Genomic DNA, 25,922 nt, shown 5'->3' on the forward strand with positions numbered 1-25,922 from the left:
TTTGCATGTTAAAAAATTGGAGGTAGTTAAGTTAATATTTGAAGTGCCACCCAGATCAACCACCCTATTTGATTTGGGTATCTTGTGGAGATTGAGAATATACAAAAACTCTGAAACTAACAGTTGTCACCAGCCATTTAAAGTATATTTGTAAAAGGTGAGCGTTGATCTTGCTTCATCTATATAATCAATCATTGCTCCTTTTGTGACAAAGCTATCATTTTGCTGAGGGCCCCTTTTATTAAAACTACTTTCTATATAAGTTGCTCTTTAATTTGCCAAAAAAAAAGTTCATATTCAAACAATACTTTTTTCTTCCATTTTTTTCACATTTATATTATATCTTGATAGCCGAAAACACAAAGAAGAAGGAAGCTAAGAACAATACAATTATAATTATATTATGGCCATAGAGATTGAGAAACGTTCAACAGTAGTTGGTCTATCAAACGTTGCAACGTCTGACACTCATGGAGAAGACTCACCTTACTTTGCTGGATGGAAAGCATATGATGAAAATCCATTTGATGAAGTTCACAACCCATCTGGAGTTATTCAAATGGGATTAGCCGAAAATCAAGTAAGTTTTTTTTTTATCATCATTATATTATATTTGGCCATGCTAAACTTAACGTTAAATATTGAATTAACTTAAAAATCATTTCTTGTATTGTATTATAGGTGTCATTTGATTTGCTGGAAGAATACTTGGAAAAGCAGAAAGATGATGGCGTAGCTGAAATTTCAAGATTCAGGGAAAATGCTTTGTTTCAAGATTATCATGGACTAGTTTGTTTTAGAAAGGCAATGGCTAGCTTCATGGAAAAAATAAGAGGTGGAAGGGCAAGATTTGATCCTGATAGAGTTGTTATTACAGCTGGTGCTACTGCAGCTAATGAGTTGTTAACTTTCATTTTAGCTGATCCTGGTGATGCTTTGCTTCTTCCAACTCCTTACTATCCTGGGTAAACACCATATATATCATATCTTGTGTTATGTTGAATTGTGTGACCATTAAATTATTATTTAGTTAATAAATATGATAGAGATTATTATTATTTGCAGATTTGATAGAGACTTGAGGTGGAGAACGGGTGTGAAAATCGTTCCAGTCCATTGTGACAGCTCAAATAATTTCCAAGTTACTCCACGAGCCTTGGAAGATGCCTACAAGGAAGCTGAATCCAACAACATCAAAGTAAGAGGGGTTCTTATAACAAACCCCTCAAACCCTTTGGGTGCCACCGTTCAAAGATGTGTTCTTGAGGAAATTCTTGAATTCGTTACCAGAAAAAATATCCATCTTGTCTCGGATGAAATCTACTCAGGTTCAGCCTTTTGTTGCTCCGAATTTGTCAGTATTGCTGAAATACTTGAATCCAGAAACTACAAGGATTCAGAGAGGGTACACATTGTGTACAGCCTCTCTAAAGACTTGGGACTCCCTGGGTTTCGAGTAGGTACAATCTACTCATACAATGACAAAGTTGTCACAACGGCAAGAAGAATGTCAAGTTTTACATTGATTTCTTCTCAGACACAACAACTATTGGCTTCCATGTTGTCTGATGAGACATTTACTGAGAATTACATAAAGAAGAATCGCGAAAGGTTAAGAATGAGATATGAAATGATGATTGAAGGGCTGAGGAGTGCTGGGATTGAGTGCTTGAGAGGGAATGCGGGATTGTTTTGCTGGATGAACTTAACTAGTTTGTTGGAAAAACCTACAAAAGAGTGTGAATTGCAAGTGTGGAATACAATATTGAATCAAGTGAAACTCAATATTTCACCAGGTTCTTCTTGTCATTGCTCAGAGCCAGGTTGGTTCAGGGTTTGTTTTGCTAACATGACTGAAAATACCTTACAAATTGCACTCAAAAGAATACACCATTTCATGGAAACAAGGGCCACACTTCAAAAATACTAATTACTCATCATCATTATTTACAATTTTTTTTTATATTTTTTTGCTTTGGGGATTATTTTTTTTCCAGTTAGGATTGCTACTGGATTATTCCAAGTATTGGATTTTTCCCTCGGGCCTTATACCTCCGATTGAATTGTTCATGGTTCAAGATGTTTGATATTTTTTCTACAAATGTTTCTCCTTTCTTTTATTGAAGTTTTATATTTTCTAAGATATAAATTGAATTATTTACACAATTATATTTCTAATTTCATAAAGGACTATAACAAAAATTATGTCTTTGCACTTTTTCTAATTAATAGGTGTGTATTGTCTCACAAATTAACTTAATATCAAACCAAGGAAGTACAATACTTCTGTTTACAATTTCATTTATTCATAGTTTGCTCCCGATTCCTCTTTTAGTATTTAAAAAAAGTACTTCTAATAAATAGGAAAGGAAGTAGTAATTTTTATCGTTTTGAGTTCCTTTCTTTGAGAAAAAAAACTAGTTTCATGAATATTGACTTTTAAAAAAAAATAAAAATTATGCGTCTTGATTTATTTTTCAGATCTCAAAACCACAAATTTGATGCACAAGTCAAAAATGTATTCTCAAACGTGAGTTTTCTATTCATGAGATTTGTTAAGAACTTGCTTTAAGTTCTTTATGCATGTGAACTAACTTTCTCTTTCTCCTTCGTTTACTTTCCTTATCTTTAAAAAAAAAAGTAAAGGTTAGGAAAGTCAAAGCTAATATAATATATGCAATGAAGTTCTTAATTTTTTGGTAAATTATAGTTTGCGTCAATGCCGTGTTTTTTGCCTTGTATCAATCATTTGTAAATATTTAAAAACTAATTGAATCAATTGTAAGGTAATTATAGGTAATTTCTAACTAGTTATATGGTATGAAAAGGAAATGTAAACTATACATTGTCTTAAAATATTATTGTTTAAATTGACATTGATATAAAGTCAAGCTTCTTCACTTACTACTTTTTTATTTGGAAATTGAATGGTGAAGAGGTGGAGGAAATGATGTTTTTGTTTTCATTTGAATTGATTGTGACTTCTAATTTTTTATTGTTATTAAATGTAAAACATGGTAATATGTATATGTGGTAATGTACTAATGTCCATATATGGTAAATTTTGGTTATAGGAACATAGGAATTGTAGACCTAATTTGTTTGGCTTTTTTGATATTGTAGTAGGTTTGAGATTTATAAAAAAAATCTGCAAATAAATAAAGGGGAAATTTTCAGAACAATAATATTTTAGCATATAACAGGAACTCTTGTCAATACTTGCAATATTTATTTAAAATATTAATATTTTGATTTATTATAATGCTGATTGTATTTGATTAATATGAAAGAATACAAACTTTTAATAACATAATGAAAGAGAATCATGGGAAAAGAATATTTCAAAAAAAGTAAAAATATTTCCCTTAGTTTTGATCCTTACTAATTTGAATTTTCTTAAATATAATTTTATATGAAATGTATTCGGATGAACTTTTTTAAGTATGATTTTGTGTATTCAGATGAACTTCTTTAAATATAATTTTGTGTATTTGAGATTTCAGATGAACTTCTTTAAATATAATTTCATGTATTCAGAATTTCGGATGGACTTCTTTTTACAAACTGAGCATGTTAAATACTCATTTCGATTGAAAAGTTAGACCATACAATTCAAAACCTGATTGTATACAGTTAGGACGAATAAGAATTCAAATCTAAATACAAAGTAGCTGGTATACAAAGTGATATTGAAAATACAAAATGAGTCAAAGAAAGTACAAAATTTATTTTACTAATGGAATTAGTATGAATGCTTATATAATGAATACGTAAATAAACTGTATTTTGGTTATTCAGAATTGAAAAATGAATAGAAAATCAAATCTAAATATATACTATATGATATACGAAGTGATATTGAAAAAATAAAATGAGCAAAATAAAATACAAAAATTGTTTTACTGATGCAATTAGGATGAATACATATATAACATAAATAAACTCTATATGGTTAGAATTGAGAATGAATACAAAATCAAATATAAAATACAAAACTTGATGGATTACCATTAAGACGAATACGAAATCAAATCTAAATAGAAGCTATTTTGTATACAAAGTGATATTATAAATACAAAATAAGTAAAATAAAATAAAAAGTTTGTTTTACATTGTAACACCATGTGTCCAAAATAGACAGAAAATGCAGATTTTCAGAAATTGCAGGTGCCAAAGACGGAGCCAACTATGGACCATCAGTCGACTCCATCGATGGGCCAATCAAATTTCAGTCCTCAGTCGCGAACGACGATCGACCAATACGGATTGTCAGTCAACATACGGTTCGTTAGTTGACTCTGTCGATGGGCCAGCCGAATTTTAATCTTCAGTCGCGTAAAACAGTCGACCAGTATGGACTGTCAATCGACTTCGTTGATGGACCAACTAACTTTCAGTCCATAGTAGCTAACGACATTCGAACAGTTACGGACTGCCAGTCGACTTACAGTCTGTCAGTAGACTCTGATAACATTTGAGTCAGGGTTCTATTGGTATTTTTCTTGTTCGTTTGGCCCCTAAGCTACGTCGTTTAGACCCTAAATCATGAGGTTTTAGTCAGTTTAAGCCCAGAAACATAACTAGAACTTGCTTACGTCATATCATTAATCAAAACATAGAAAATTAGAAGTAAGAGAGGAAAAAATCCTAGTTCAAGAACGCAACAAGTTTCCACCAGTTTTGGCCTCGAAAAGAAAAGATTTTTCGTGGAATTCGTTATAAGGTATATGAGATTTCACTAGTGGGTTCCTTTCACCCATTGGGTCCCTAGATTTCAGTCAGATTCTTGATTCCCTTATAATGATTAGACCTAAGGTTTCTAGAACTTCAACAGATTATCATGAATTAGTTAGTTATATGTTCCAAATTATATTGACATATTATTACTCAGTTTATTATATGAATTTCATCACCATAGCTATGTATTTATTTAGTTCTTGAATTACACATGCTAGGTCAGATATTTCAATTACTTCAGATATACATACCTTAGTATCCGAATGCATCATTATTAGATTAATTATTATATTCTCAGTTTTTATGTTTAGATTTGAGTTATCTAGTATTTATATAAACTTATTCATAATCAGTTAACCACTGAATTCATTGGGAATAAAATAATACCGAGTTGGAACAGGATTCAACTTATCCGAATAGTCTCAAAATTACTAGCCACGTAGATTGTAAGTCCCCTTTGTGGACATTAGTTTAGAGATCACGCCAACATGCCTCTATACCTTTGGTAGGGTATATTGGGTTCTCTCGATGGGACATGTACATCGGACTCCACATTTACCTCATGTGGTTTTATTTCCGGTTATTAGTAGCATCCACATTTCAGTTAGACTCTATTGTATTGACCATATTTATAGTACAATCACTATTCATTCTCAGCATGTATAAATTTGGTCATTGCATCCAGTTAGTTCAACATTCAGTATATCATGTTCAAAATATTATACTTTCTGTTGTGCTTGTTCAATTATGTATTATTTCAGCTTTACTCTATCCTACATGCCCGGTACCTTTCAAGTATTGATGTATACATGCGCTACATCTTCTCGCGATGTAGGTTTAGGTTCTCAACATCCAGATCATGCTTAGATCGATTCCCGATCTTCACTTCAACAGAATTAGTGGTGAGCCCTCATTCTCCGAGGACAATAGTCATGTGTTTCTTTTAGAAATTTTAGTCATTTAGTTTCAGTTTTGCTATACTTAGCTAGGGCCTGTCCCGACATCTCTACTCAGTTAGAGGCTATTTTCAGACATAGTTGGTTTCATCTTAGTATTGCGTTAATAACTTCTTTGTATTAAGCTCATCAATTTTCATATATCTCAATTATAGTATATGAGTATTCACCACCCCTTTCATTTTATTTATCATTCAATTTCCTCATCAGTTTATTATCTTTATTATTCCCATGACATGCCAACAAGGTTAGCTTGGGATCACTTGTGTTCCTAGGTCCCGTGTCCGCATCTCGGGGGTACCTCAAGATGTAACGAACTTTGCTACCAATTAATCCATCATTTGTCCTTGAGAGATAAATGATTGGGTCGTTACTGTAGATATACCAATTAACCCATTATTTATCCTCGGATGAGTATCTAGGCGGAAAGAAGATAGACAAATTACTTATATTCGTAGCACAACTTGTGACCAAGTCAAGGATACGCTCCACTCTACGCAAATGGTACAATGCTACCACAATCCACGTACCAAATAATATCAAAACAAGAAATTTGAACGTATGAAACCACAACAAAAAAATTATCCTTCCCTATGTACATGATCCCATTTAAAGATATGTGGTCACCGTAATGACTATTTGAGAATCAAAAAGGCTACACGAGGGAGGGAAATGGGATTTTATGCCCATTTATTTCATTTCACTGCTGAAAAATTCTCAATAATCTATGACCAATACACCCAAATTTTCAAAACCAAGGTATACGTCGTGCTATTTACTCTTTTTACTTTAATAGTGTAGTAACCGTGAATTAATGGTAAGAGTTAACAGAGTAATATAGGGTTTGGGTTTATATTTGAATTTAGAAAATAACTGAATTGATTGTCAAAATTCCAAAAGCATGGGGTTTCCTTTTATGTTTACAACAGTAACACAACATTATGAGCTTAAGGATCACAAGAAATAATGTTGAAAGTGGGTCCAAAATGGTGGGAGAAGATGAAGGTTGTTCTTGGTTGAAACATATATTTGGGCATGATTTAGGAGTTGAAATGCCCAGATTTTGTATATTTAGGTAATGAGGTCAATTTAAGAATACCGATATGAAGAATATTTGCATAATACAGAAGTTTTTGTGGCCAAGGGAGCCATTGACACCCCTTGGAGGTCTAAATTCATGAAGTCCATCATAAAAACCTTATATCTCACTAAAGAAATGCCACTATAGTAGGCAACTTCCAACTATGGTGCTCTTCACAAGCGCAATAGTGCCCCTTTTACTACTACAGTTCCACCCTAGCCACTTTAGCGGAAGGGAGAAAGTATTGCAGCCTTGGAAGCTGCCAAAAAGTAGATTTTATCTTCGCACACACTTCTTAGGATGAAATTGTGTTTCCTAACCCTCATTTCTCATGCTATACATTATAAAATTACAAGAATTAAGGGCCCTGACGGACCTTATGAGATATTTCTTGATGCTACTAGGAAGGCAAAGTTTTGTGAGATCCAAAAAATGAGTTTTTGTCTTGAGAGGGGTTTTTAAATGAGGGGAGTGGCTTCAAAGCCTAGCACCTTCTACAACTGGATTTAAGAGTTTGGATGGGGTCTTTTAATGGTGGCTCCTCCCTTCTCATAGTGCAAGCGGTATTGGGGTTTTATGTATATTCCTATAGTTGTATGTGATTCTCCCAACGCAACCATGTGTATTTGAGGAGTGGAATTCCTCATGGATGTCTAGTCCTTGAATTAGGTGTTGGAAGTGACTGAGGTTCCATATAAGGTCTATAAGAAAAAGCTGAGGGATATGAAGATAATCTGGTTGCAAGACATGCTTGGGGAAGAAAAATACCAGAAAGAGGTCAATTGATTTTGTATAGGGGGTTTTACCTGTCAATTTTTGTTTGCTTGGTTCCTGGAAATGGCTAGCACTGGTGGGTCAGAGGATTTGTCTGTTGGGGAAGGGTAATCTTTATGGTGTGAATTAACCTCGGGTCATGTTGTTAGCTTACACCATAGTTGGGATACTTGTGAATGTGGGGGGAGGGGCAGAGTGTGTCATAGTTGAAGGATTTCTACGGGTGGCTAGAGGAAGCCCCCTTTTCTTTTTTGCCTAGTATTTGTGATTTGCAGATAGGAAGGGGTGACCTTGAATTGATACAAACTATGGGGTGTAAAGGACAGTATGTTAAACCTCTTACTGGTGAAGAAGACGCCCTACCAAGTACCCAAGAAGAGGAAGATAGGTGAGGCGGGAAAATATTCGAGTCGTAGAGGGTTGAGATGAGGACATGGATGATGATGAGGGCCCTACCACCATTGCTACTGAGTCCTAACCCTTTCTATTTAGCAGTCGCCCGGGTGAGGATCTGAGTTCTCTTAGGAGGTTTGTCGAGACTGCTTCTGTCGGACCCTCAACCCTATCCACTCATTTCCAAAATATAGGTGTGCTCTAAATGGAGCTTGATACTAAGAGGTGGAGAAGATATCCCAGGACCTGTCTACTATCCCTCATTTGATAGACAATGATGGTCATGTTACATTGCATGGCCCTAGAGTAGGAGCTTTCGAATAGGAGCCAGAGGACTTGGAGGAATTTTCCTTTATGCATGAGCCCAATGCAGGAGACCCTGCCGCATGATGGTTATAAAGGAGCATAATCTTGCCTTGTCTTGAGATAGAGCATCTTTACTGTTTTCTTTATTTTTCTAGAACATGGACCCTTTGTTTTTGGAATTTTATAATCCTCTATTTATGCTGGGCTGTTTGAAATGAATTTCTGTTGTTTTTTTTGCATAGATATGAACTAAATAGGTGATAAAATTGGCTTTTGAATAGAAGGAAAATAGGGAAATAAATAGATTTGACTCACTTATTCTCCCCACTATAGAGCCTAATGTCACGACCCGCCTGATACCCAGGCAGATCGCGACCCGTCTAGGCAGCCAGCAGCCTGTGCAAGGGGGACATACAGCCCAAAACGGCCAGAAGGCAAAGGGGCAGGCGTCCAAGCAGGCATCAGACAGAGGGTCAGACGTTTCAGCCGTTACAAGCAGTTACAGCTGTTTCATCAGTTACGGCCGTTTTAGCAGTTACAGCATGTGAAGGGGCGACAGGTTCCAGCCTTGGAGGGGCTTGTGCAGGGCCTCTGGAACGTGGGGCAGACTAGGGAGCAGCTAGGAGTCCCTTTTTGGAAGACTTAGAAGCATGTCTTGTGGGCATGGACTTAGGGGATTGTAGATAGTGTAGCATTTATTTACTCTTAGTGTTTAGAGTAGTATAAATAGGTAGTCTTTGTATTTGTAATACATCCACCAACATATCAATACAAGTCTTTTCTTCCAAAATCTGTCTTTGTTTTCTCTTTCTAAGTTCTCTTAGCGATCCAAGTAGAGGAAGGCTTACTTGAGTCTACAAGATCGTGCAAGAATCGTGAGTAGACCGTCAAGTGCCGCACGGAGTATTGTCCGATTCGAAAAGTCCGTGACAATTGGTATCAGAGCAGGTTCATTGTAAGAGAATGACGAACGAAGGAGACGGCGCTAGCAGCACCCCCAACGTCCGCACTGATGGTGGCAAGAAGAACAAGAAAGGGAAGAAGCAGCAGACGGGTAATGAACCCAATCTGCTCGGACTTCCCCCAAGTATTCCTCCACCAAATGTTCCTACACCAATCGAAGGGCAAACATCCCTCCCACCCCATATTGTTGATGGAAGTGACGAAGACACCGGCGAGGAGTCTGTGGACGTTACTGTCGGACCGGAGTGGACTGCAAGGGTCGAAATGGCGAGGCAAGCCGTTGAGATCATAGGCCAGCGCTTGAATAGAACGGACAGAGATTTCAAAGCTCTTGAAGAGTACACCCTTGAGGAAGTTGAGAATGTCCGGAAGGAGTTGGAGGCACGCCAGCGAGCCGAGTATGAGACAAAGGAGGCCATTACTTCCTTAGAAATCAGATTTAGGGAAGCACTTGGCACAATCGAGTCACTTAAGGACAAGGTGGCAGCACTCGAGGAAGAGAGAGAGGTTGGTGGATCCTCATCACATGACCGGGAAAGGGAAGCCAGAGTTGAGGCGCCCAAGCCACCAGTCTTCATAGGCGTCCGTGACGCGCAAGCGGTGGATAATTTCCTTTTGCACTTGGAGAATTATTTCAAGTTTATGCGGGTCCGTAGTGATGTGACGGCTGTGTTGTATCTTTCAGAGTTGGCCATGCTATGGTGGAAGCGTAAAGAGTCTGACATCGCAAAGGGGACATGCGCGTTGAACACATGGGAGCAGTTCCGTGTGGAGTTCAAGAAGGCGTTCCTCCCTAGCAACGTTGTCTATGAGGCAAAGTGCAAGATGTGGGAGTTGAGACAAAAGGACAGCATACGCGCGTATGTGCGGGAGTTTACCACCCTTACATTCCAGATTCCCAACCTCATGGACGACGACACATTGTTCTACTTCATGGATGGGCTGCAAAATTGGGCTAGAACGGAGTTGGAACGGCGGCAAGTCAGGACTATAGACGACGCCATCACGCAGGCTAAAGCCTTGACAGACTTCAGGTGAGAGAAGTCTATTAGTGCCGATGAGGACGACGAGGTAGGCAGTCATGATGATAGTGGGGATGATAGTGGTGAAGGCGAGGAGCAAACGCCACAACCCAAAAGGCGTGACACCTACGGGTCCAGTGGCAAGAAGCCCGGAGATCGTGGCAACACGGTAAGGGATTGCAAGGATGGTTACTTCATATGCAAAGGGCCGCATGGTTACAAAAGATGCCCTGAACTGAAAAGTCTTGGTGCTATCCTTCGTGAGCGGAAGGGAGAGAAGGCCCAAGAGGAAGTCGGGGAGACTAAGCAGTTGGGCGTGATAAGCTTATGCGGAGCTGCGATTGAACAACCATCGACGAGGCCAAGGCAAGATAAGCCAAGGCAAGCGGAGCCGAAGCATGCTGACAAGGGACTTGCAAAGTTTATGGCATGGGCTCAAATGGTCGATATCACGATCAATGGGAAACCTGCTCGTGCGTTGGTCGACACCGGTCCCGAGGTCAATGTTATGACCAAGGCGGCAGCAACGAGGTTGGGGTTGTGATATACTTCAAGCAACGCCCAAATCAGAACTGTCAACGCATCACCGACTCCCATATTTGGAGTAGCACATGGCGTGAACATCATGGTAGGCGATTGTCAAGGGAAAACCAAGTTCATCGTCGCCCCCATCAATATTTTTGATGTTATTCTTGGGCAGAAGTTCTTCCAGCAGTGCCATGCAGTAATCGATCCTCATCTCCAAAAATTGACAATCATGGAGAAAGGAAGGGAATATGCAATTCCCATGGTGAAGGCGCAGGCGACGGAGGGACAGGCTAGGCTGACAACCATGAAGCTCGAGAGGGTCGACATGAGAAGAAGGTTAACACCGGCAGCAACCATTGCAAGTTCGAGAGAAGAGAATGGTGCTGGAAATACCTTTCCACCGCGCAGGAAGAGGGTTCCGAGTAGGGACGCTGACGTGATGAAGAAGCCGCCGGAGCACTTGCCTCCGTTGAAGGAGGAAGTTCGGAAGATCGGGTCGAGAAAGGCCGGGACATCGATGAAGAGGCTGCTCGAAGGGATTGATTGAGTACGCGAGTTGTTGGTCGCTCGGCAGAACTCAACACCGATACGGACGCAATGCGACGCGGTCGTCACATCATCGGGTGGGGGAGTTTGTCACGATCCGCCTGATACCTTGGCAGATCGCGACCCGTCTAGGCAGCCAGCAGCCTGTGCAAGGGGGACAGACAGCCCAAAATGGCCAGCAGGCAAAGGGGCAGGCGTCCAAGCAGGCAGCAGAGGGTCAGACGTTTCAGCCGTTACAAGCAGTTACAATCGTTACAGCCGTTTTATCAGTTACGGCCGTTTCAGCAGTTACAGCATGTGAAGGGGCGGCAGGTTCCAGCCTTGGAGGGGCTTGTGCAGGGCCTCTAGAACGTGGGGCAGACTAGGGAGCAGCTAGGAGTCCCTTTTTGGAAGACTTAGAAGCATGTCTTGTGGGCATGGACTTAGGGGCTTGTAGATAGTGTGGCATTTATTTACTCTTAGTGTTTAGAGTAGTATAAATAGGTAGTCTTTGTATTTGTAATACATCCACCAACATATCAATACAAGTCTTTTCTTCCAAAATCTGTCTTTGTTTTCTCTTTCTAAGTTCTCTTAGAGATCCAAGTAGAGGAAGGCTTACTTGAGTCTACAAGATCGTGCAAGAATTGTGAGTAGACCGTCAAGTGCCGCACGGAGTATTGTCCGATTCGAAAGTCCATGACACTAAGCACCATTATGGTGACATCTACTGTGGAGATAAAAATTTCGCCATAGGGGGAATGCTGTAGTGTCTTAGCTCCACTATAGCATCCCCAATGAGCATTAGTCAAAATTTTGAAATTTAGCAATGTTTCCCCATTCCATATGTATACCAACTCTTTAAACACCATACCATTAAAAATGCAAGCGCAAGACCATTTCCAGAAAAAAATGTCAGAGTTATTCGAATCATAAGCTCAGTGCAGGCTCTAGGATCTTACCCAAAACACAAAAAATCAAGCACTTGCACCACATTATGAATAAGTGAATATAAATTAATATTGGAGAAGACATCGTATTATCACATACCTACTATTATAGGAGAGCATCCCTTACCATGGTTCCCAAAAATTACCGACTGTCCTGAAAACCGGTGTTTCCCAAGATTCCTAATTTATCCTTTTCTCCTTACCATTAAGCCCATGCTAGCTTAACACAAAACTTCAAATCATTACTAAAACCATACAATTTTAGGAGTGGACTACATGAAAATATGCTCGGTAAATCACATAATACTTTCAATCATTCAGGAAATTATACTTCACGCATAGAAAATTATTCAAAAATTACAATGCATATGATGTAACACCTCAAAAATTTAAATGGGTCAAGTTTTTAAGGGAAAGTGCTAAAATTTTAAGTGAAGCAGGTTCTACGAGTCCTACCTACGAATCATAAGAAGTTCTTCAGGCCGTAAGAAGAAATTCATAGACGTATAGTGGGGTTCTTAGAAATTCAATTTTTTGAAGTTTGACCTATGAGTGAGCACGATGGGTTGTCTTTTGGACTATGGGTCGTATATGGGTTCTTTAGAAGGATCCAGATGTGGAGAAATTTTGGATTTGAACGTGTATTCTAAGGATGTGTTCTAAAGGCCATAGAAAGATCTCATTTAATTGAAGGTGAATTCAAGTTTTTTAGTTGGTTTTACGGTTGATCGGTACAGGCCACATGAGTTTCTACAAACCATAGGTTCAAATAGTAGGTCGATCTGGAAATTATTTTTAAAGGATATTTGGGTCTTTTTCTATCCATTTAATGCATGTAATATATCTACCATTGTATTCCTAAATCTACCCAAACCCTCTCATTCTCTCAAATTCCCAAAATCCATCCAAGTTCATCCCCTCCGAATCCTTTTAATCTTCAAAGGAAAAATCTAGTGTTCAAGCCTCAAGTCTCTTTTTTCCTCTATTTGTTTTTGGATTTTATCATCAAGGAATGTGAGATTTATCAATGAGTTTCATTCACTCGTTGAGTTTCAAAATATTTCATTGCTCCAATTCAATTTCCTCCATATTGATTAGGTTTTCATCCAATTCACTATGGGTCAATTTGTTATGATTCAATTACTTGATTTTGATGTTACTATGAATTTCTTGATTGAATTACATATTTTCCGTTTTATTTCATATGGACATAAGCATTAGTCATGATTTTGAGTATGAATTTATGAAGAATATTAAGAACTTATGAATGGTGATTTATAAAAGTGTATGCATGATTTAGAAATATATATTTTATGATGTAAATGTTTCTTTTAAGAAGAGTATCAATGAAATTGTGAATGGTTTTCTCACATATTAAGAAATCATGATTTGGTGAAAGGTTTTTTCACGCATGTATTATTCATGATTTAAGGAGCTACTCTATGATGATTTAATCTTGGATTAATAACTTAGTTATGATTTTCCATGAATTATATTATGCTTAAAAATGATTATTCCATTGGAATTTAGTTTAGCACCGAGAGAACTTTGAGGTGGTGGCTCAAAAAGGGTAGTCTCTAGTAGCAACCTCTACTTTCAAACTATGTGCCCTCATAGGATTGTCTTAAATGATCTAACTAATAGGTCCTCAAATAGAATATGAATGATGATACGAAGTTTTACTTTGTCAAGTAGACTCTCCCTTGATGATGTGAGAGTTACATTGTATTTCGTGTTATATCTTGGATAGTCTATTACCGGCTAAAGCTAATATCCCACAAAATGAACTAATTTACTTATAAGGTTTTATATTGGTTTTATTATGATTTTAAGTAGGTTTTAGTATGTTTTCACTTGGTCATGCATATCATGTTTTTTCTATATGTCCTCGTATGATTATATTTTATATTTTATGCATATTCTTCATACTTTTATATTTCATATACAAATGCATACTTGTACCTACATGATTTGATAATTTAGGGTGTGTCACTTCTCTTCCTCCTCCTCGTGGCTAGTTGCTTGATCTATTGTTGAAGAATTGGTGAGTCCTCATGTTCCGAGGAACATGTTACCTTTACTTTTATTTTTCATATGTTTTAGTTTTTTAACATTGTATGTGGTGTATGTGTTACATCCCAACCACTTTATTTGATGTAGTAGATTGTCTTGTAAAGACTATGAGTAGATTTCTGCTTTTCCCCCCAAACTTTGTCATTATATGTGATTACCTATTTATATCTATTACTTATATTATTAATAGGATACCATGTCAAAATTCGAAGTTCTCCTAGCCATTTAAATTCTTATTTTAAAAAGAGTCAAATTTATGCCTTATCTGTTTTGCTCTTATTGTTTCTATTCCAGTATATTATATTTCATGTGTACCATGTATCTGCACGCGTACTATATTTTATCCTAACTAAAAGTTTCGCGTATACAATATTTGATTGTAATTTTACGTGTGTGGCCAACTATAGATGTATACGTATATATTTCGTCACGATGCAAAAGTCAAGGTTATGATTGTGCACACTCGGAAAAACTCAAACAAGACTACCAAAGGACACGAATATAAATGAAAGATGAAGATCAATGGCAATCCAAAAAATAGGATCTCACCACAACACCGAATGAGAAGAAATCACTAGATTTGATCAACCGCTGAAGAATACCCTAACTAGGATATGGAGAAAAAGTATAATATAAGTATGGGTTAAGTACAATCCACATGTACTCAGTAGGTTAGACCGACTGATTTTTAGTACCTAATCATACTTGAGAAATAAACTATGAAACACTTCCAAGTGCACGCAGATAAATCCGATTTCGCATCGCTACCACGAATTTATATAGTACGAAGCGAATAAGATAAAGGTATAAGGTTACGATTAATACACAACAAAGCTGGTCAATGCAATGCAATGAGATGAAATGATGTGGTACAACCAATTCCTTCGGACAACCATCATAGAAACCTTGCTGAACATTAGCTTCCAGATAAGGACCATGGGGGAATAATAATTCATGGGTGTTTCATTTATTTTCTCTAAAAATGGTATTTCTCCACTTTCTCATATTTTATGAATGATGATATGCTGAATGAGGATGAATCCATATAAACACATACAACACATAAACGTTACCATTTAATCAAGCTTTTTGAATATCATAAATTTATCAACCTAAAAAATTCATGAAACACGTCCTAAGATGATAAGGACGGTGAAGGAATCCATTTAAATTGACTCTTTACCACTTGAAAACATTTCTTTTATTTTATGATATTCAATTATCAACTCTACCTCATAACTCAGGTATCTCAGTTTCAAATATAAATACAGACCAAACAACCCCTCGCTCGGGCAATTAATCAAATATCACAGGTTATCAGCAACAATCTAACATCGTGAAAATTTCTTAGTTAAGGCTCGAAGAATTCTTCTTTTACTCGTAGGTCATATCGGGTGATTTTTAAATTTCTCATATGTGTAAAGTTATTCATTAGTGTGGGAATGATTCTGGGTATTAATTAAGGTCTCCAAAAACACCTAGCACAGAGTAGAGTTGAAAGTTTCTTTATCTATTAAATTTTGATGTAGATTCTACTTTGGTCAGCATCAAATGACCATGTTTCTTATAATGCAAAGAGTTATGTGACCAATATGCTATAAAAATAAAAAAATTTGAATCTTCTTTCCAACGCCACAAATTTTGCAACAATTCAAGGTTTGAGCAAGAAGTTATGACCATTTTACTAACCTGATACAATGTTGTGACGAATTAGCCAATAGAAAAACATTAAAAAGGATTGTTTTTGTCTTTTTTACCTCTACAAAAATCGTAAAAGAATTTCTTGAATAATTAAAGAACCAAAACAATTAGATTTTCTTCTCTTAATTCATTATTTTCTCCTCTCTCAAACCCTAAGGGAAAACCTGAAGAAAAAACTCAAAGTAGAAGACTCTATGCAAGATTCTTTCAATCTTTTTCATGATTTTTCTTCAACGTAAGTCTTTCTATAATAATTCTATTTTTTCAACTCACATTCCTCCATAAAATTATGAATCACTGATGAAAATCATTATTTTGGGCCATAGATATTTGAAGACACTAATTCAAGAATCTTAAGAAAAGTTTTCTTGAATTTTCTCCTTCAAGTTAGGGTTTTAAGACTTCTAATCAAGTTCTTCTTCAAGAACCTTGTCTTCCGGGTATGTAATACTATCATAATATTGGAATAGTTCTTCCTCACACCCTGCATCTACTTTTAAATTAGTAAAAGCGTAATCTAGGATTTTATCCAAGAAGTAACAGGGAGAGTTCTAACACGTGCACTAGTTAAAAAGACTTATAAGCAAGAGAATTATAAATACATGCAAAAACACTATTTGAAAATATCTTAGTTGCTAGGATTACTTTGTTAATTACCCATGGATCCCACAACCCTATTTCTGGATTTAGTTACCCATGTCAGGAAGATCACAAATCATAATATTGAATAAAGAAATCATGGACTTACATAACAATAAGAAAAAACTGCGAAATTCCACTTGAAATTTAAAAAAAATTAGCTTCAAATCAAATCCAGAAATTGATTAATTTCCCAAAGTTTACAACCAAAAATCTCCAACACAAAAAAGAACTATAATAATAGTACCTAACGACAAAAACTAGGTTTTAATCCCCTATTTATAGAAAACATAGTCCTAAAGCAAAAGGAATTAAAGTAAGGAAAGTTTTGTCTACAATCGCAACTTCAATGACGATGTCACGGAATCGACGATCCGTTTACTGCCTCCATAAGTCCATACATGGAAATATTTTTCTTCACCAAATATCACCTTCTCTGAATCAAAAGAAGGACAAGAACTACGGTTCATCGATCCACCTACAACCTGGTGGTGCTCCTACGTCGTTCCACACTTAGAATCATGAAAAGTCAAGTACTTAAACCTCCTCTAAACCAATCGATGGTTCACCAGTATTGTCCATCAATAAATCGACAACCCATTTTTATGCTCATAGTTCCACAATTGGTCCTATTTGGCTGATCTTATCCCTTAGACGACGGACCGTCGATGGCCTTCGTAGTTCTAAAGATTCACTTATTTCATCTGCCTTATGCATTTTAAACCTTGACATCATACGTGCAAAAAATGACACAAAACTTGTTAAAACTACTACAAAAAGGCTCTAGACACACACATAAATATCAAGCAAAATGCATTAAAAATACCGAGTGACCACTGTACATTAACACTTTCAACTTAAATTCATTATTTGTCCTCAAGTGACGCATGATGACTTAAAATACATTTGTACACAAGTATATTCTTCTATTCACTAGCAATCACATGGCTATAAGCCCAACTCATTCTTTGATTTAGTGCAGTCTTACCCTCTTAAGTTCAAAAAGCTAACTCATGTGGATCTCATCATGACAAACTCACCATGCATAGACACCTCTACCGTTTCGCCTCTAACCAAGGTACCATATTTTTGATACAAAAACTAGTGCACTCACTTCAATAGAAATCTTCATTTTGTACACAATGATTATGAATTTGAGTATAAGGATCTTTGTTCAAGACTCACGATCAAGAATAAGTTATAATATAGTTAGTACTCTTTGCCATAGGCTTGCCCTTATTATAATTGCTTAGGTTCACCACACTAGATTCTAGAATACAGTATGACTTTCTTGGCTTGTAATGTAGTTTGAGGGTCAGGTGTGGTACATTTTGGTAAATTTTTTTGTGACTTTTTCCGTCCTTGACATTACCGCTAAACTTCCTACCTCTTTTCATTGACTCTTGACACATTATGGTTCTTCTCTTTTCTTTTTTGCTTTTCTCCCCTTTTGGATGTGACTTTAACTTATTTTGCATCTTTTTCTCTTAAAATTCATTTCTTTCTTTGCCTTTTATTTTTTTCCTTTTGAATCAACTGAATACTTCTCAAAATCACACATTTTGCTTACTTAAGCCTTTCTTTTCAACATTCAAGTATTTTCATACCCATTTCTTAGTCCTCACTCATAATAGACACCGTCAAATCATGGTTAGTCCATAAGTCGAGTTGAACAACACCCAAAGTCTGTTCAGGGCCAAGACAACTTACTGCATTAGCCACCCTCAACATAGGATTTTTGCCTAAGTCGAGGTGCACATGTACAGGCTCAACATATTTTGATCAAAAGGTACAATTCTTTCATTTTGTTACCATCTTTTAGGCTTGATATTTGCTATTTCGAACAATGGGCTAGGGTAGCTTCCGAGTTTCTAACACATATTCCCTTAGCAGGACTAGCCGGGAAAGTTCTAGTTAGGTACAAACTATTGAACATTCAAATACCCTCACACTCTCTTAACACATCATAACACTATCATATTATAAGATTTTCCACATCAAGTGTTAGTTGAAGGTCATGCAGTTGGTGCCTATTTATGTCATACTTAGAGAAAAGAAATTAAACTTATTTTCACCTATAAATGCAAGCACTATCCAGGAAAGGGTATCATTTTTTTAGCCATCATGCTTCATTTTTTCATGCTTTTATAATTTTACGAACGATGATATGCTGGTTTAAAAGAAAATTAAACTATCTCTTGGGGAAAAAGAAAACAGGCGAGAAAACCCCAACATAAGATTTTGAGTTGGGTTACTCACACTTCACCTTACTACTCACTTTCCATTTACCCCACCCCTTCCAAAAAACTTGCAATTGTCTCCAATGCAATAAAAATTAAGGAATAGGGTGGTAGCTGAAGCAAAACGGTGGCGCATAGCACTGAAGAACTATCAGCATGTGGGTGGGTCCGGTCTCCCAAAACCCACTAGATCAACACATGGGTCACCCGCAGTAGTGCCCACAACAATCTGCACACAATTAGTAGTGCTTCAATCATTAATCACAAGTACAGAGCTGGATGCTCCAGCATCCATCTCTACGTCTCTCTTCTAACATAGCTCCTCATTTACCAAGGAGGCATTCCTAGCCCACTCCAGTTCTTTCCTCTATATCTTTTTACCATGGGCCTCATCACTAGCCTCAGTGGTGTGCCTGGAATGATAACTCTTTGTCTACATGGGCTTCTCAATCAATGGATCAACATGAACATTGAAGAAAGAATCGAGCACCAAGTCCTCTACAAGCTTAGATAGAGCAGTCTTTGGATTAGTCGCCCTCATCTCAAAAATGAAATCTACGTTGGCTCGCAGGATGGCCAACTCAATTCGGATAACAGTGAGGTCAATGGTGGGGGATGGTCGTGCTAGAACCCACAGTTCAAAGGCATCGAGGCATGCATCTGCTGCTTGTCGTGCTTCTACAATGGATTTCTGCGTCCCATGTTTCATGTTGTAGAGACAGGTGGCCATCTGGGCCTCTAGTTTCTGTACCTGAGCTAGAGGGACAATGTTACAGATGGGGTGTTAAACGAAATAAGTTGGGGGGGCATACTAGCTGCATGTGAAGAAGAAAATAGAGTGGGATAAGCATGCTCCAGTGCTGAAGGTAAGACCCTTAGGCTCGCTCCACAGTATCCACCAAGTTTTCTCTATATAGAGGCATCTCTATCTTGGGTCCTCTATGCGGCACTACTACACTAGCCTCATCCTTGATGAGGCCTATTTAAATTGTCCCTACTGGACTATAGATTGTATCACAGTTCCAGATTGGCACATCGGCGTCCCTACACAACAGAAAAACAAGACATGAAAAGGGATAGGTAGTAGAGGTCTTGAAGGCCTTCTCATGAATCAACGATATAAGTAACTGTGCAAAAGTCTATCTCCAGTATTGCTACTAGACCAGCTGAAAATAACGCCATATACCATGTGACTGCATTATCCACTAGCATGGGCGATAAACAGTGGAGGACAAGCAACCAAAATAACTTGGCTACAAAAGTAAGCGACGCCTTCTTGATCAGCTGTCGGGTATGTATCACCCAATCTTCCTTGTCATCATTGGTTTCCAGACATTAAGTCAACCATTTCATTGTCGAATCATGATGTGTAACACTCCGACCAAACTCGCCACTGTGTACAACCTACCAAATGTAGTCAAATTGTGCAGCACTGGGACAGAGATATATCTACCAGGCAGCCCTAGACTTATATATAGGTTAGAGGGTCCTGTTTGGTAGGTATTTCCTGCCTTTCTAGATAACCTTTGAGAGTATCTATGTAAGAAGCATAGAACTCTTGGACTATCCTCTCACTATAGGAGACCAAATCCTTGCCATCTAGTCGAATTTGTGCAAATTGAACAATATGTGCATCTCGGGGACCGTGTGCAAACTCCCTCTAAGGACTTGACCCTCCAGTGTAATAAGTCGAGGTATCACACATATTTCATTGAACGTCTTTGCATCTATGTACAAGTGGTATTGACGGTCGACCAAGCACCGACTTGTCTCATTAGCAATGTGTGCGAGGTAATTAGCTTGGTTGCATGTGAAGACTCTTACTGATAGCCTCATCAGAAGAGGCTTGCTAGTTTTTTCCCTCCGACCTAGTTGCTCAATAAGAGGGGGAACCAAAAGAAGTTTCCTATTTTGACACAACGGATTAGGCCGACCCTGAAGCGGAGGCAGACTTGTCCCCGGATGCTGATCTCCCTTAAGAACTAAAGGCAACCCTGGAAGGTGAACTAGTCAGTGTGCTCTCAATAAGACTTGGAGTCAGTGACTACACTAGAAGTCACCTTCTGGGGGTACCCCTAGTGACCCTAGCTGCTGCAGTAGGTATGGTGGAACCTAGCGGAACATAATATGGGTTTCACTCGTTGATAAAATCTACGATCATCCAACAAGACGGGGCAAATGACTTTATTTTTCTCCTCTTGGTATAAATTATGTCTTTATTGGGAGCCATCGATACCTGTAGAGTAGTTTTTAGTCTCAACTTTGCAAAATCTTACATTCGAAAAAAATGGGGCATACAAAACATAAGAGTTAAAGATATAGATTGTTGTTGTAGAGTTAGATCGACGGGCACTATCAAATGTCTATCGATCACAACCGTCGTTTCACACTTAGAACTTATTCAAGAAAGAAAAGAATACAGACTTTTCTGATGGAAACGAAGGACGTGCAGAACGGTCCATCAATTAATCGGCGAACCATAGTCCTTTTTCGTTATCTAACACTTAGTTTTATTTTAGAAGTTGGTGAAACAATTTCTCTGGTGATAACGATAGATGTGCAGAAATGTCCATTAATCAACCTAAGGACCTTAATTTACTTCCATTGTTTTAATCTTAAGCATTTTCAGGGTGATGAAGTCAACAGATTCCATAGACGGCCCGTCAATCAATCAACGGTCCCTATACGGGGTCACGTACTGTTGGGGTAAGGTAGATTTCTGGCCATTTATATGTTCCAATTTTTAGTTCATTTAGCGAATCCTTTTGAAATTATAAAAAATTAGACATACATTTTTAACACCTTAAAGACGAGTTCTCCATTCCTAGTGTTCAAATATTATACCATTATCAACCCAATTTAGTCACAATAAGGAACAGTAAGTAAGAATTTTAGACAGACGGAGACACCTACTTTTTAGATAGACTTAATAGACTACACAACCACATTCTATCCTTCCAAAGGAAATCACTACACAAGTTTTAGCATGAAATTTTAGTTAATTTAGTTCCAAGGTCAAGACCTACTTCCAGATTTCGGTAAACAACTATCAACGAGAATTAAAAGTAAATGAAAATTGAAATATGTTTAGTTTGGAGAGGTGTGGTTGTGAAATGAAGTTTAAAGTAGTAGCCTACGCTCCTTAACTCAATCACAAGCTGAATAAAAATGGAAGAACAGAGAATTTGGAAAGTATGAGAAATTTGGAAAGTAAGAATTTTTATTTGGGAGTGATTTGAGACTTTGAGAGATTAATTATGAATGTAAAAGAAAGGAAATAGAGTGGAAAAACAATTATAGAAGGAAACTTCAAATAAATGGAAGAAGGAATGAATTTGAACGGTTATGTCTTTTAATATTACTGGCGGTTTAGGTCGGGTCACTGTGAGATTTGGACCTATGAGACCCGTCGACGATTTTTTGACTCGAATGATCGATTTGGACCGTCGATCCCTTCAAGACTTAGAAAAAAATTGGGAACATATGTGGGATCGACGGACACCATCAACGGTCTATGGATGAGGTCCGTAGACCACTCCACCAAACCATTTTCTGCAAAAAAATTTCTTTTGCTCCCTGCACATGAAATAATTAAAAAAAGAAAGAAAAAAGAATGACTGTTTCTAAAAAGTACGCAAAACCTATTGTTTGTTAGAGGATACACCTTGGGTTTCCTCCAAAGAAGCGCTTGATTTAACATTGGAGCACACTCACCGCTTACCCTAGATATATCTTTATTCTTTGCTCGTTGAGTGTGAACTTTGCATTTTTTTTATTGTCTAACTTAACCTCTACATGTGGGAACACTGTAGTGATGAGGAATGGCCCGGTCCACTTGGACTTGAGTTTGCTCGGAAACAAGTGTTGCCTAGAGTTGAATAGAAACATAAAATCACCAACTACAAATTCTCGATTTTCAATCCTTTGGTTGTGATACCTCTTCATCTGATCTTTGTAGATGATTGAACTTTCAAAGGACCTTAAGCGAAAGTCATCTGGCTCATTCAACCCATTGAGTCTTTGTTCTGCTACTTCAGCCCAATCCAACTTTAGTTTCTTCATTGCCCACATCCCTTTCTGCTCTATCTCAACCTGCAAGTGATATACCTATGGGATTCTTGAATGAAGTTTGGTAGGCCCAAAGAGAATCATCTAGCCTGATTTACCAATCCATTCTATTAGCGTTCATCATTTTCGGTAAAATTTGTTTGATTTCAGGCTTGGACACCTCCAATTTCCCGCTAGTCTGTGGATGGTAAGGTGTAGACACATTATGGCGAACACCATATTTCTCAAATATCCCTTTGAACAATTTATTAAAGAAGTGAGAGCCACCATCACTAATAATGGCCATAGGTGTGCCAAATCTGGAGAAGATGCTCTTTTTCAAGAATATGGTGACACTCTTTCGTTATTTGTTAGGAAGTTCAATTGCTTCCACCCATTTCAACACATTGTGAACCGCCACAAGAAACTACTTCATCCCATGAGAGATCACAAACGTGACCATAAAGTCATTGTCCCATACACCAAATAGATCAATCACCAGAATAAGATTCAAGATGAGTTCTTGCTTCTTCGAAATTTCTTCATCTCGTTTGCACAAATCACATGATTTTGCAATATCGTGAGCATCTTAATGAATGGTTGGACAATAATACCCATAGTGCAATATCTTTTCTGCAGTGAGGATACCACTATTGTTCCCACCAACAGGCAAGGATTAATATGCCTCCAAAATACCTAACATCTCAACCTCATGTACACAACGAAAAATCAGCCTATCGACGCACCTCCGTTATAAGTAAGGCTCATCCAAAAATAACTTCTTCAAGTCATGCATGAACTTTTTCCTCTGGTGGAAAGTCAAGTCAGACAAAACTACATCACTGGATAGATAATTCCCAAAGTATGCAAATCCTAGGATCAAATGCTGAGATGCGGCCAATGAATGTTCATCTGGGAATGCATCATCAATTTCATCTTTTTCTCCCAATTCAGAGATAGCTTAATCCTCCAATCTTGACAAGTGCTCGACCACTTGGTTCTCAGTCCCCTTTCTATATTTTACCTTAAAATAAAACTTTTGCAGCAACCATACCCATTTGATGAACTTTGGATTAACATCATTCTTTTCCATCAAGTATCTCAAAGCAAAATGGTAGGTATGCACTATGAACCTCCTTCCAAGCAAATAGGCGCAAAATTTCTCGAATTAAAATAATACTGTAGGAATTTTCTATTTTGTTATATTATAGTTCTTTTGGGCTTCATTTAGGGCTTTACTCGCGTAGTAGATGGGGTGAAGGATTTTATTTCTTCTTTGTGCAGTTTGCACAACGGATATGCAATTTTATAAAAATCACTAATAAACCTCCTATAAAAACCTGCATGCCCAAGGAAACTTCTCAAACCCTTGACAAAGATTGGTGGAGGATGTTTCTCTATTACTTCCACTTTAGTTTGATTAACCTCCATACCTTTTTAAGAGATGTGATGGACCAACACGATGCCTTCTTTTATCATAAAGTGAAATTTCTCCTAGTTTAGCACCAATTTACAATCCTCACACCTTTTACGTATCTAATCTAAATTACTTAAACGACGATCAAATGAGTCTTCCACTAAAGAAAATTATCCATGAAAACCTAAATATTGTCCTCCACCATATCAGAGAATATCGACATCATATAATGCTAGAAGGTTGCCGGTTGTTTACGTAACCCAAAAGACATCATTTTGGATGCAAAAGTCCAATAGGGGAAACTAAAAGTGTTCTTTTCTTGGTCTTCTAGAGCGATAGAAATATAATTGTAGCCCGAATAGCCATTAAGAAAGCAATACAAATTTTTGCATGCGTCTATCTAGCATCTAATCCATAAACGGAATGGGAAATGTTCCTTTATGTCCACACATTCAGCTTCCGATAGTTCATGCAAACTCTCTATCTGGTCACTGTCCCCATAGGAACAAGCTCATTCCTCTCATTAGGTACCACTGTCATCGCACCATTTTTAGGTACGCACTGAATAAGGACACACCCAATTCTTGTCCACAATAGGATAGATGACCCTAGCATCCAATCCCTTTATGATCTCCTTTTTCACTACCTCTTTCATAGGTGGATACAACTTTCTTTAGTGCTCAATACTTGGTCTGTGGTCTAGCATGAGTTGGATTTTGTGGGAACAATTACTAGAAGGGATTCCAATAATGTCCACAATTGTCACGTCCCAAAATTACCTCCTAGAAGATGGGGCAACCATTACGTAGGACAATTGTGTACTATACCCTTCGAGGGTCTTGTACTAGCCTACTAGTTACCATTAATTGCATCAGTAATAAAAGGTAGTGCGGAATTAAAACTTGTCATGATAAGTATAATTAAAAAGAATTATGTTTTATAAATACTAAAGAGTAGTTTAGTCGTCATTGACCAACTTAACGACACGAGATAAATATCTTAGGGACACGACCCTTTACATTGAAAGAAATACATAATAAGTCTTACTAGTAGAAAGTATAGAAATTGAGTTATGCCCTCGAATATGTGAGGAAATACTTAGTCTTGAGTGAGTCGATTCCCAAGCATTGTCGTCTACACTTCTGCTTTCCTCCAACCTATACATATAGAGTATATAAAAGTATGGTGTTAGTATAAAATAATGTACTAAGCATTGCATATGCAAAAATATGCAAAAAGGGACGTTTTAGTAAAACAAACTTTCATGCAAAAATAAGTAAAACCTTTATGAATATTAAAGTGAAATAGCATAAGAGTCATCATTTAGCACATAATAAAAGATTTCCAAAATTGAAGCACAAGGAGTAACTTTACAGTAAACTCATTCAAACTACAACATAGTGAACACATTTCCTTTGAAGTTTCCCTAACCAAGTTATCCTAAGATTAACTAAGGTAAGACATGAAGGAACTGTCCATATACCCCTCCAATACACATCTAAGTGACTCTTAATACTACCAACCATTGTCTTCCCTTGTGCCAGAAGTGTCAAGACCGGAGTCTAGACCC

General features: G+C 37.4%; 1 protein-coding gene across 1 annotated transcript; it reads left to right on the forward strand.

Annotated features, from left to right (window-relative positions):
- The first annotated feature begins 211 nt into the window (after positions 1-211).
- On the forward strand, positions 212-2,166 carry LOC101267421 (1-aminocyclopropane-1-carboxylate synthase 7-like). Its single transcript, XM_004242926.5, has 3 exons — positions 212-580; positions 682-965; positions 1,066-2,166. Exons 1-3 carry the CDS (start codon positions 404-406, stop codon positions 1,928-1,930), a joined length of 1,326 nt encoding a protein of 441 aa, XP_004242974.1. The 5' UTR covers positions 212-403; the 3' UTR covers positions 1,931-2,166.
- Positions 2,167-25,922: the final 23,756 nt, after the last annotated feature.

This window comes from Solanum lycopersicum, chromosome 7 (genome assembly GCF_036512215.1).
Source record: "Solanum lycopersicum chromosome 7, SLM_r2.1".
Classification (NCBI taxonomy): Eukaryota; Viridiplantae; Streptophyta; class Magnoliopsida; order Solanales; family Solanaceae; genus Solanum; species Solanum lycopersicum.

Coding starts and splice junctions, on each gene's coding strand:
- LOC101267421 (XM_004242926.5), top strand. CDS start 404: ATGGCCATAGAGATTGAGAAACGTTCAACAGTAGTTGGTCTATCAAAC. Junction 581..681: donor TGGGATTAGCCGAAAATCAA/GTAAGTTTTTTT, acceptor ATTGTATTATAG/GTGTCATTTGATTTGCTGGA. Junction 966..1,065: donor CCAACTCCTTACTATCCTGG/GTAAACACCATA, acceptor TATTATTTGCAG/ATTTGATAGAGACTTGAGGT.